The sequence below is a fragment of the Salvelinus fontinalis genome, chromosome 22 (assembly GCF_029448725.1).
Source record: "Salvelinus fontinalis isolate EN_2023a chromosome 22, ASM2944872v1, whole genome shotgun sequence".
NCBI lineage: Eukaryota > Metazoa > Chordata > Actinopteri > Salmoniformes > Salmonidae > Salvelinus > Salvelinus fontinalis.
This window is the reverse complement of record NC_074686.1, coordinates 32,386,351-32,400,216: the sequence shown is the minus strand read 5'-3', so window position 1 is coordinate 32,400,216 and position 13,866 is coordinate 32,386,351. Positions and strand designations below refer to the sequence as shown.

General features: G+C 43.6%; 1 protein-coding gene across 1 annotated transcript; it reads right to left on the bottom strand.

The window, feature by feature from the left end:
- Window positions 1-3,216: 3,216 nt before the first annotated feature.
- LOC129820341 (M protein, serotype 5-like) lies at window positions 3,217-4,579 on the bottom strand. The gene is made up of 2 exons (XM_055877406.1): window positions 3,842-4,579; window positions 3,217-3,705 (listed from the first exon to the last, which is right to left on the bottom strand). The coding sequence occupies exons 1-2, from the start codon at window positions 4,577-4,579 to the stop codon at window positions 3,217-3,219; spliced, it is 1,227 nt and encodes a 408-aa protein (XP_055733381.1).
- Between the last annotated feature and the right edge of the window lie 9,287 nt (window positions 4,580-13,866).

Below are 13,866 nucleotides of genomic sequence, written 5' to 3'. Positions count from 1 at the left end.
TGATTCCTGCAGGCTTTATGCAGTGAATGATACCTGCAGCCTGTATGTAGTGAATGATACCTGCAGACTGTATGTAGTGAATGATACCTGCAGGCTTTATGTAGTGAATGATACCTGCTGGCTTATGTAGTGAATGATACCTGCTGGCTTATGTAGTGAATGATACCTGCTGGCTTATGTAGTGAATGATACCTGCAGGCTTTATGTAGTGAATGATTCCTGCAGGCTTTATGCAGTGAATGATACCTGCAGCCTGTATGTAGTGAATGATACCTGCAGACTGTATGTAGTGAATGATACCTGCAGCCTGTATGTAGTAAATGATACCTGCTGGCTTATGTAGTGAATGATACATGCTGGCTTTATGTAGTGAATGATACCTGCTGGCTTTATGTATTGAATAATACCTGCAGACTGTTTGTAATGAATGATACCTGCAGACTGTTTGTAGTGAATGATACCTGCAGACTGTTTGTAGTGAATGATACCTGCAGACTGTTTGTAATGAATGATACCTGCATTCTGTATGTAGTGAATGATACCTGCTGGCTGTTTGTAGTGAATGATACCTGCAGACTGTTTGTAGTGAATGATACCTGCAGACTGTTTGTAATAAATGATACCTGCAGACTGTTTGTAGTGAATGATACCTGCAGCCTGTATGTAGTGAATGATTCCTGCATACTGTTTGTAATGAATGATACCTGCATACTGTATGTAGTGAATGATACCTGCTGGCTGTTTGTAGTGAATGATACCTGCAGACTGTTTGTAATGAATGATACCTGCAGACTGTTTGTAGTGAAGGATACCTGCATACTGTTTGTAATGAATGATACCTGCATACTGTATGTAGTGAATGATACCTGCTGGCTGTTTGTAGTGAATGATACCTGCAGACTCTTTGTAATGAATGACACCTGCAGACTGTTTGTAGTGAATGATACCTGCTGGTTTATGTAGTGAATGATACCTACAGGCTTTATGTAGTGAATGATTCCTGCATGCTGTTTGTAGTGAATGATACCTGCTGGCTTATGTAGTGAATGATACCTGCAGACTGTATCAATCAATCAATCAATCAATCAAGTTTATTTTATATAGCCCTTCGTACATCAGCTAATATCTCGTAGTGCTGTACAGAAACCCAGCCTAAAACCCCAAACAGCAAGCAATGCAGGTGTAGAAGCACGGTGGCTAGGAAAAACTCCCTAGAAAGGCCAAAACCTAGGAAGAAACCTAGAGAGGAACCAGGCTATGAGGGGTGGCCAGTCCTCTTCTGGCTGTGCCGGGTGGAGATTATAACAGAACATGGCTAAGATGTTCAAAATGTTCATAAATGACAAGCATGGTCAAATAATAATCAGGAATAAATGTCAGTTCGCTTTTCATAGCCGATAATTAAGAGTTGAAAACAGCAGGTCTGGGACAGGTAGGGGTTCCATAACCGCAGGCAGAACAGTTGAAACTGGGACAGCAGCAAGGCCAGGTGGACTGGGGACAGCAAGGAGTCATCATGCCCGGTAGTCCTGACGTATGGTCCTAGGGCTCAGTTCGTCCGAGAGAGAGAACGAAAGAGAGAAGGAGAGAATTAGAGAGAGCCAAGATGTTCAAAATGTTCATAAATGACAAGCATGGTCAAATAATAATCAGGAATAAATGTCAGTTGGCTTTTCATAGCCGATCATTAAGAGTTGAAAACAGCAGGTCTGGGACAGGTAGGGGTTCCATAACTGCAGGCAGAACAGTTGAAACTGGAACAGCAGCAAGGCCAGGTGGACTGGGGACAGCAAGGAGTCATCATGCCCAGTAGTCCTGACGTATGGTCCTAGGGCTCAGGTCCTCCGAGAGAGAGAAAGAAAGAGAGGAGAGAATTAGAGAGAGCATACTTAAATTCACACAGGACACTGGATAAGAGAGGAGAAGTACTCCAGATATAACCAACTGGCCCTAGCCCCCCGACACAAACTACTGCAGCATAATCACTGGAGGCTGAGACAGGAGGGGTCAGGAGACACTGTGGCCCCATCCGATGATACCCCCGGACAGGGCCAAACAGGAAGGATATAACCCCACCCACTTTGCCAAAGCACAGCCCCCGCACCACTAGAGGGATATCTTCAACCACCAACTTACAATCCTGAGACAAGGCCGAGTATAGCCCACAAAGATGTCCACCACAGCACAAACCAAGGGGGAGCGCCAACCCAGACAGGAAGATCACGTCAGTAACTCAACCCACTCAAGTGACGCACCCCTCCTAGGGACGGCATGAAAGAGCACCAGTAAGCCAGTGACTCAGCCCCTGTAATAGGGTTAAAGGTAGAGAATCCCAGTGGAGGGGAACCGGCCAGGCAGAGACAGCAAGGGCGGTTCGTTGCTCCAGAGCCTGGGTGTATGTAGTGAATGATACCTGCAGGCTTTATGTAGTGAATGATACCTGCATGCTGTTTGTAGTGAATGATACCTGCAGCCTTTATTTAGTGAATGATACCTGCTGGCTTATGTAGTGAACGATACCTGCAGACTGTATGTAGTGAATGATACCTGCAGGCTTATGTAGTGAATGATACCTGCAGGCTTTATGTAGTGAATGATACCTGCAGACTGTATGTAGTGAATGATACCTGCAGGCTTTATGTAGTGAATGATACCTGCAGGCTTTATGTAGTGAATGATACCTGCAGGCTGTATGTAGTGAATGATACCTGCAGCCTTTATTTAGTGAATGATACCTGCTGGCTTATGTAGTGAACGATACCTGCAGCCTTTATTTAGTGAATGATACCTGCTGGCTTATGTAGTGAACGATACCTGCAGGCTTTATGTAGTGAATGATACCTGCTGGCTTATGTAGTGAATGATACCTGCTGGCTTTATGTAGTGAATGATACCTGCAGACTGTATGTAGTGAATGATACCTGCATGCTGTTTGTAGTGATTGATACCTGCTGGCTTATGTAGTGAATGATACCTGCAGGCTGTATGTAGTGAATGATACCTGCAGGCTTTATGTAGTGAATGATACCTGTTGGCTTATGTAGTGAATGATACCTGCAGGCTGTAGATAAGTCTCATGGATGATGGTGAGAGTGGCGCTCCCTCCCACTTGTCCCATTGAGCCTATAAGGTAAACACATTGAATATGATAGAAAGTTCATCACTGCAAGGGACCATTGAGATATGCTTATACAAACACATTCAGACAGATATGACTTATTCCTGGATGGACAACCCCTGTTCCTGGGTGGACAACCTCTGTTTCTGAGTGGACAACCCCTGTTCCTGGGTGGACAACCTCTGTTTCTGAGTGGACAACCCCTGTTCCTGGGTGGACAACCCCTGTTCCTGGGTGGACAACCTCTGTTTCTGAGTGGACAACCCCTGTTCCTGGGTGGACAACCTCTGTTCCTGGGTGGACAACCCCTGTTTCTGGGTGGACAACCCCTGTTTCTGAGTGGACAACCCCTGTTCCTGGGTGGACAACCCCTGTTTCTGGGAGGACAACCCCTGTTCATGAGTGGACAACCCCTGTTTCTGAGTGGGCAACCCCTGTTCCTGGGTGGACAACCTCTGTTTCTGAGTGGACAACCCCTGTTCCTGGGTGGACAACCCCTGTTCCTGGGTGGACAACCTCTGTTTCTGAGTGGACAACCCCTGTTCCTGAGTGGACAACCCCTGTTCCTGGGTGGACAACCCCTGTTTCTGGGAGGACAACCCCTGTTCATGAGTGGACAACCCCTGTTTCTGAGTGGACAACCCCTGTTCCTGGGTGGACAACCTCTGTTTCTGAGTGGACAACCCCTGTTCCTGAGTGGACAACCCCTGTTCCTGGGTGTACAACCCCTGTTTCTGGGAGGACAAACCCTGTTTTCTGGGTGTACAACCACTGTCCCTGGTTGGACAACCTGTGTTTCTGAGTGGACAACCCATGTTCCTGAGTGGACAACCCCTGTTTCTGAGTGGACAACCCCTGTTCCTGGATGGACAACCCCTGTTTCTGGGTGGACAACCACTGTTCCTGAGTGGACAACCCCTGTTCCTGGATGGACAACCCCTGTTTCTGGGTGGACAACCACTGTTCCTGGGTGGACAACCTCTGTTTCTGAGTGGACAACCCCTGTTTCTGAGTGGACAACCCCTGTTTCTGAGTGGACAACCCCTGTTTCTGAGTGGACAACCCCTGTTTCTGAGTGGGCAACCCCTGTTTCTGAGTGGACAACCCCTGTTTCTGAGTGCACAACCCCTGTTTCTGAGTGCACAACCTCCGTTTCTGAGTGGACAACCCCTGTTTCTGAGTGGACAACCCCTGTTTCTGAGTGGACAACCCCTGTTTCTGAGTGGACAACCCCTGTTTCTGAGTGGACAACCCCTGTTTCTGAGTGGACAACCCCTGTTTCTGGGAGGACAACCCCTGTTTCTGAGTGGACAACCCCTGTTTCTGAGTGGACAACCCCTGTTTCTGGGAGGACAACCCCTGTTTCTGAGTGGACAACCCCTGTTTCTGAGTGGACAACCCCTGTTTCTGAGTGGACAACCCCTGTTTCTGGGAGGACAACCCCTGTTTCTGGGTGGACATCCCCTTTTCTTGGGTGGACAACCACTGTTCCTAAAATAAGTTTCTGATTCCTTTTGGTCTACTGTGGAAATTGGTCCTAACGTTATAGGTCTGAGTGGTGGAAATTGGTCCTAACGTTATAGGTCTGAGTGGTGGAAATTGGTTCTAACATTATAGGTCTGGGTGGTGGAAATTGGTTCTAACGTTATAGGTCTGGTTGGTGGAAATTGGTTCTAACGTTATAGGTCTGGGTGGTGGAAATTGGTTCTAACATTATAGGTCTGAGTGGTGGAAATTGGTTCTAATGTTGTAGGTCTGAGTGGTGGAAATTGGTTCTAACGTTATAGGTCTGGGTGGTGGAAATTGGCTCTAACGTTATAGGTCTGAGTGGTGGACTTCAAAAATAACTGTATAGTTTTTTTAAAGAGGGTTAGTCCTTTTTTATTAGTTGCATATCATTTATTTAGTTATATTAGAGATTTCTACGCTCTGTGTATTCTTTACCTCATTTTATTCAGAAAAGTCCGGCATTTATCTTTATTTTGACCTCTGTCAGTCAGAGGCACCATTTTAGTTTTTTAATAGCATTACAATGTCGCATTTAGCCTAGGCCCGTCTAGCATTTTCCTCGTCGCACCAGCACTGGCTTAACCTAAGGTACACATGACACATGCAGTTACTCCCCCTGTACACTCTCTCTCTCTCCCTCTCCCTCTCTGTGTGATTGTGTGGTTGGAGACAGGTGTGCTGGAGTCAGAGAAGATCCCTACCAGCTGCAACTCGTTCCATAATCAAGACCTCTACAAATACTCAGTCCTGCCAATTCCACTCTGCCAGATCGTAATCTCTGCTCAGTCAGTTCATGATTCTAGCCATTTATGATTACTCAAGATTCTGTTACTCTGCTGTGCCTGTTTCCCTGCCTATTTTCTCATTGCAGTTACCGCTCTGTCTCTGGCTCCTGTTCCACATTACACCAACCAACTACCTTGCTCTGGATTTTACTCGGATTCCCCTTGGATTTCCCTCAGGACCTGTTTACCCTGTTCTACTCAGCCAACACCAACCTCAGTCTCCACATCTGGTTTTTCTGCAACTCATCCAAGCTTCCCCGGATCTGCACTCCATATCTCTCTGTGTAACAATAAATATTTTGTTCATCCCTGTTTCCTCATCTGAGTCTGCTCTTGGGTTCCCTTGTGTCGCTCCGCTTAACACTAGGTGTCCAGTGTTACCTCTAGTCTAACCTCTCAGCTCTGAGATCAACAGTTAAACTGCTCTGACAGTGGGGGCCCTGGGCACCCTTCTGACAGTGGAGGCCATGGCCACGCTTCTGGCAGTGGAGTTAAAAAGGGTGGCCTTCTGCATTCTATTCTCATTTCCTGTTCGTTGACAGACAGGAGAGGTGAAAAGTGCAGCAGTGGTGTTTCTGAGGACAGGATTGTGGATTGTTTGCAGTTAGAAATTGGGCCTGAGCTGGTGATACTGATCTGTAGAGACTGGTTCTTCTGAGCCACTGAGAGACAGGCACGAAGACACTCAGAAGGGGTTTTCTGTGGCCTCTCCACTCCCCTCTCCCCTCTCCTCCACTCCCCTCTCCTTCCCTTCCCTTCCCCACCCCACCTCTCCTCTTCTCCCCTCCCCTCCCCTCCTCTCTGCCTCCCCACCACCCCCCTCCCCACCTCTCCTCTCCCCTCCCCATCTCTCCTCTCTGCCTCCCCTCCCCACCTCTCTTCTCCTCCACATCTATTCTCCTCTCCCCTCTCCACCTCTCCTCTCCGCCTCCCCACCTCTCCCCTCTCCCCTCACCTCTGGGATTATGGGTTAGGCTAGTTGATGTTGGTAATACTTTATGTTCCGTTCCCATTAGTTGTGCTATGTTTCAAGGCCCAAGAAGATCTTCGATTTGAGTCAAACTTGCTACGATACTTAGCCTACCTCCAACCCACATAAAGAGAACTCAAAGCCCTTTGATCCAATTCTCCCAGGTTTGCCATGGTCAGTGGATAGTCATGATTTTTTTATAATAAACTTTCTTCCCATTAAACTACCTACAGAATATTAGTTATTACACTGTTTAGTCCCTCTGTCTGCCAACTAGAATAGTACATTAAACCCAATGGTGTCCAGAGAGCCACTGTTAATTCAGCCCTCTTCTCCAGTATTGGGTGATTGCATTCCTGCTGAGCTTGCTAATTCACATCAGTCACAGCCCAGGTCAACACCAGCCGAAGGACTGTTTTACGCTGTCATTAATATCTCGAGGGTCAGAGACTTATTGGTTTAATAAATTCTTCCTGATAAACTGGATAAATGTATCTTTCATAACAAAAATTAATTACCTCTGCCATTAAAACAGACCCCCGTTGTAGTCCACTGAAATATAAAACCAACTGTTCCCTTGATCAACCCAATAACTTTGACTCTATAGACTTCAGTGGCACAGAGAATCTTCATCTGTATACATTGATTCATATCTTTTTTTATACACGTTTCTAAATCAATGGCCCCGTTACTTGAATTGTTGATTTAGCAACAACCGTGACTTGACTTTTTCTAATTCAAGTCAATTTGGGACATGTTCAATGTAGTACACGTGTAGTTCTAATAGCCAGTTCTTATGTTCTAGTTGTTCATTGGTCAACTGAACAGAACCAGCACTATGGCCTAATTCTCTTTAGCTGCCATATTACAGTGTTATGGACCCTGTCAGCCTTTTGCCAAGATTCCTCTTAGCTAGATCCATGTCCCACCTCCCCACATCATGTGACTGCTATGCTCCTTGGGCTGGGACAGTGGGTTCCTGTTGTGGGCTGAAAGTGGCCTTGGAGCCAAGCTTGGGTAACGGCCGAGTTTAGAGGCCTGACGGGCTGGTGGATTGATCCAGCCTCGCCCTCAAAGGTTAACCAGTGCAGATGTAGTTTGTCTCAACAGGCATAGTCTTTCTCTGGGGGTAACTGATGATGGAACATTGACTTACCATTCAGACTCAGGCCCAGTGGAAATGTCAGACAGGGGCTATGGGTTCTAGACTGGATGGAGGTTGTGTTAACGGAAGCATGTTGGTAGAGCAAGTGATTGATTGTACCAACCCTGAAGATTGTGATGACTTTGTAACATGGCCGATGAAGAAGATAGAAAAGTAGACTTTATTGTAGGTTGTGAAATATCAGAGACAATTTATTCATTTGTCAAAACATCCTTGAAACATCTTGCCTAAGTTTGCATTCTACAACAGTTGTAATGCTGTAGCCTGTGTCATTTCACTAGTCCGAAAGTACATTTAGAATTTTAACTGAGAAGACATTTGTGTATTTGTGTAATTTTGATTAATAGTTATTAAAGTTAATAACTTGCTTATAACACATTTTCAGTTTAGAACCCTCACACAGACGCAGACTATTCACGCACACACACATGCACACAAACACACACACACACACACACACACACACTTCCTTCTCGTGTTACAATACCATGCCATTTCAAATTGATCTCAAATCCTGTGAAGACTTTTTGTCCTGGTGATCACGAGCCACCTCTGATCCTCCTTAAGGAGTCATTCTCTGTAGTAATGGGATATGATGAGACATTTTGGAAATTACTGGAGCTGGAGTGGAGTTGCTCTCACTTGGACATTTATCAGTCTGTAATTAATCTCTATAGGAGGAATGAAATTCAAATCAAATCAAACTTTAGTTAAAGTGCAGTAAAGCATTAAAATAAAGTAGATCATAAAGAAATAAACAGAAAGCGATAAAAGAGATTAATAAAAGAACATAAAACAAAAATGATATCTAAAATAGTACAAAGAACAGCTAGGGACAAACTGAACTCAAACAAACACTCCTGTCACGTTCCTGACCTATTTATGTTAGTTTGTTATGTGTGTTAGTTGGTCAGGACGTGAGGTTGGGTGGGCATTCTATGTTTTCTGTTTCTGTGTTGGTTTTGGGTTGCCTGGTATGGCTCTTAATTAGAGGCAGGTGTTTGGCGTTCCTCTAATTAAGAGTCATATTTAGGTAGGCGTTGTCACAGTGTTCGTTGTAGGTGATTGTCTTCCGTGTCTGTGTATATGTTTGCACCATACGGGACTGTTTACGGTTTGTTCGGTTTATGTAGTCTGTTCCCTATTCGTGCGTTCTTCTTGTTTTATGTGAGTTCGTCGTCTAGGTCTGTCTACACCGTTTGTTGTTTTGTTAGTTTAGTTAAGTTCGTGTTTTCGTTTAATAAATATGTGTTCAAACTCCACAGCGCCTTGGTTCGATCAATACTCCTCCTTTTCGGGCGAAGAGGAGGAGGACCGCCGTTACAACTCCCACTGTAACTTTCTTCTCAGGTAATCTTAGTAGAACCATCTCACAACATTCTGACCTTAACATCTCTAGGCTGCAGACTCTTTAGCATTGTTCTTATACAGTGCCTTCGGAAAGTACTCAGACCCCTTCACTTTTTCCACATTTTGTTAGGTTACAGCCTTATTCTAAAATGTTCCCTGATCAATCTACACACAATACCCCATAATGACAAAGCAAAAACAGGTTTTTGACATTTTTGCTAATTTATTTAAAATAGAAAATGGAAATATCACATTTATTTAAGTATTCAGACCCTTTACTCAGTTGAAGAACCTTTGGCAGCGATTACAGCCTTGAGTCTTCGTGGGTATGACGCTATAAGCTTGGCACACCTTTATTTGGGGAGTTTCTCTCATTCTTCTCTGCAGATCCTCTCAAGCTCTGTCAGGTTGGATAGGGAGCATCGCTGCACAGCTATTTTCAGGTCTCTCCAGAGATTTTTGATCGGGTTCAAGCCCGGGCTCTGGCTGGGCTACTCAAGGACATTTAGAGACTTCTCTGAAGCCCCCCCCTGCGTTGTCTTGGCTGTGCGCTTAGTATGCTAGTATTGAACTTGACATGTGTGTCCTGCGTTGTCTTGGCTGTGCGCTTAGTATGCTACTATTCAACTTGACATGTGTCTGTATTTCAATTGTCAATGTATCACATTCTAGTAACTCTATTGATTATTGTTATGACATTATATTTGTTCGTTCATTGTATTATCATATTATTTATAGTTGATATTATTGTAATGTCCTGGTAGTCAGTGAGTAGGCTTCTTACTTGCTTCTCGTTTCATCAGCACATCCTTTACACATTCACAAAAACACACATGCTGCTTTTTATCCCAACAAACTTGCCCCCCCAAAATTATCTGACAACTCAATCTTTATTAGATTTTCCCCGTGTGTACATATTGAAATTACATTTTCATTATGTCTATTTAATTGTTATTTTACCATTCTTCCAACCGACGTAGATTATACCTAATCAAAGTCATTGTACGTAAACTTAATTTTGTATAACCTTATGTTTCTCATAACTTTAAAATGTATGTTGAACTGAGCCAGTAGAGTTATTTTTCAAATGTAGCAGCCGTTATCGGTTAGAAGAACAAAATGCCAATTGAGCTTTCTGTCAAGGACTGAGACAGCAATGCATCATATGAAAGCGAGAGGAAAACTGTAGTAACCCACAACCTTCAGAAACCTAGCAAACCTTCAACGACTGAATGCTATCAAAGGTCCAATGGTAACCTTTTTATCTCAATATCAAATCATTTCTGGGTAACAAGAAAGTACCTTACTGTTGTAGTTTTCAATTAAAATGGTCAAAAAGAAACAAAAATAGTTTCTTAGCAAAGAGCAATTTCTCAAGCAAGAATTTTGCTACACTCTTGGGGGAAAAAATGCTATCTAGAACCTAAAAGGGTTCTTCGGCTGTCCTCATAGGATAACTCTTTGAAGAACACTTTTTGGTTCTAGATAGAACTCTTTTGATTCCAGGTAAAACCCATTTGGGTTCCATGTTGGACCATTTCCACATGTTTCTACATGGAACCAAAAAGGGTTCTACGTGGAACCAAAAACTGTTCTCCCTGGAACCAAAAGGTTCTCCTATGGGGACAGCCAAAGAACCCTTTTGGGACCCATTTTTCTGAGAGTGTAGGACTGTCTGGGAGTGGTCTGAGTGGAGAGGAGAAAACTATTAACTAATTTACCACCTAGTGATGTCCCCAAGCAGGCCAAATCTCCATCTCACGAAACAGGCTGAAATTTCAGGCAACATTATTATTTTCACAATTTCACAGTATTATTCAGTATTATTAATATAATATTATTTAGTATTATTAATACAGTATTATTCAGTATTATTAATACAGTATTATTCAGTATTATTAATACAGTATTATTCAGTATTATTAATACAGTATTATTCCAACCTCGTAGTGTGGAAATACATTGAGTATACAAAACATTAAGAACACCTGCTCTTTCCATGACATAGACTGACCAGGTGAATCCAGGTGAAAGCTATGATCCCTTATCACTTGTTAAATCCACTTCAATCAGTGTAGATGAAGGGGAGGCGACATGTTAAAGAAGGATTTTTAAGCCTTGAGACAATTGAGACATGGATTGTGTATGGGTGCCATTCAGAGGGTGAATGGGCAAGACAAATTAATTAAGTCCTTTGAACGTGGTATGGTAGTAGGTGCCAGGCACACCGGTTTGTTTCAAGAACTGCAACACCGCTGGGTTTTTCACACAATAGTTTCCCGTGTGTATCAAGAATGGTTCATCACCAAAAGGACATCCAGCCAACTTTACACAACTGTGCGAAGCATTTGGTTGCCTCGCCTGATTCACCAACTACTTCTCTGATAGAGTTCAGTGTGTCAAATCGGAGGGCCTGTTGTCCGGGCCTCTGGCAGTCTCTATGGGGGTGCCACATAGTTCAATTCTTGGACCGACTCTCTTCTCTGTATACATCAACGATGTCGCTCTTGCTGCTGGTGAGTCTCTGATCCACCTCTAACGCAGACGACACCATTCTGTATACTTCTGGACCTTCTTTGGACACTGTGTTAACAACCCTCCAGACGAGCTTCAATGCCATACTCTTAAATACAAGTAAAACTAAATGCATGCTCTTCAACCGATCGCTGCCTGCACCTGCCCACCCGTCCAACATCACTACTCTGGACGGCTCTGACTTAGAATATGTGGACAACTACAAATACCTAGGTGTCTGGTTAGACTGTAAACTCTCCTTCCAGACTCACATCAAACATCTCCAATCCAAAGTTAAATCTAGAATTGGCTTCCTATTTCGCAACAAAGCATCCTTCACTCATGCTGCCAAACATACCCTTGTAAAACTGACCATCCTACCGATCCTCGACTTCAGCGATGTCATTTACAAAATAGCCTCCAACACTCTACTCAGTAAATTGGATGCAGTCTATCGCAGTGCCATCCGTTTTGTCACCAAAGCCCCATATACTACCCACCACTGCGACCTGTACGCTCTCGTTGGCTGGCCCTCGCTTCATACTCGTCGCCAAACCCACTGGCTCCAGGTCATCTACAAGACTCTGCTAGGTAAAGTCCCCCCTTATCTCAGCTTGCTGGTCACCATAGCAGCACCCACCTGTAGCACGCACTCCAGCAGGTATATCTCTCTGGTCACCCCCAAAACCAATTCTTACTTTGGCCGCCTCTCCTTCCAGTTCTCTGCTGCCAATGACTGGAATGAACTACAAAAATCTCTGAAACTGGAAACACTTATCTCCCTCACTAGCTTTAAGCACCAGCTGTCAGAGCAGCTCAAAGATTACTGCACCTGTACATAGCCCATCTATAATTTACCCCAAACAACTACCTCTCCCCCTACTGTATCTATTATTTATTTATTTTGCTCCTTTGCACCCCATTATTTCTATCTCTACTTGGCACATTCTTCCACTGCAAATCTACTATTCCAGTGTTTTTACTTGCTATATTGTATTTACTTTGCCACCATGGCCTTTTTTTTGCCTTTACCTCCCTTATCTCACCTCATTTGCTCACATTGTATATAGACTTATTTTTCTACTGTATTATTGACTGTATGTTTGTTTTACTCCATGTGTAACTCTGTGTTGTTGTACGTGTCGAACTGCTTTGCTTTATCTTGGCCAGGTCGCAATTGTAAATGAGAACTTGTTCTCAACTTGCCTACCTGGTTAAATAAAGTTGGAGTCAACATGGACCAGCATCCTTGTCGAAAGCTTTCGACGCCTTGTAGAGTCCATGCCCTGACGGATTTTGGTTGTTCTGAGGGAAAAAGCAAGGGGGAGGGGTTCCTAAATGATTTGATATACTCTGTGTATAGATAAAACACAGTCATGTCACTGGGCCAGCTGGTTTTTCTAAGGGCATTGTAAGGGAAAATAGTGACCATTTTATCAACACGCTAATTGAAAGGACAGGAGTGTAACTTGTATAATGATGATGTCACAACTTAAATAAACTGTCTTTAACAAAAACTAAGTTTGATTCTCCATGATCAAATATTAAACTACCTCTGAGATTGTGGAGAATAATTAATTTGTTCAAGGTTTGGAAAATAAGGCAAACAGGTTCTATATTTTAAAATGTTTACTAGACAAATATGCGTATGGAGAAACAGGCAAGTTCCTTGGAAGGTCCATACCAATATGCCAACAATTGAAGGACAAAACCATCACTACAAAGTCATCCTATCACTGTTTGCTCTCCAAGTACCTAGACCCTGGTCAAAACATTTAGTCAATGTTGTCCACCCTCTTGGTCAGAGAAGACCGTATATTAGATATATCTATCACTTGAAACTACCTATAGCTGAATTACAGCCATTGGCCTTTGAACTCAGGACGGTCACCTAGGATCCATTGGGAAGATCTCAATTGCACACTCCTCATGTCCTCTCCTCTCTCTCCTCGTCTCCTTCACAAACCCCATTGGATGCGAAAGCCAGAGGTATCTCCCCTCTGAGCTTTTCCTCCAATGGGTTTTGAGAAGAAGACTCCTGACCTAAGAGAAGTTAACCAAATTTAAGGGGCACCAAGAATTTTGAATCCAACATTCCATACTTGTCTTTAGTGGATTGCCAGACGTGTCTCTTCATCCATCACTGTAACGGGGCACATCAGGCAGGGGAGAGCGAACAGTCTTCTATGAACCAAAACTCCTTCACCAGGAAATGACTAGAGGAAGGTAAATGCACTGAACAGGCATAACATTCTTTGTATAGCAGAAGGGGAAAACCTGAACAGCATAAGCAATCAATACACAACCATAAACAAGAAACATTAATCGTTCTTATCTTAAGTGTTACAACTTTGATTCTCATGTGTGATTATATTTAATAAATGCAACATACTAAGTACCTTAGAACAAAGATATCGAGAAATCAAAATAAACTCAAACTAAGGCAGGGAACTTC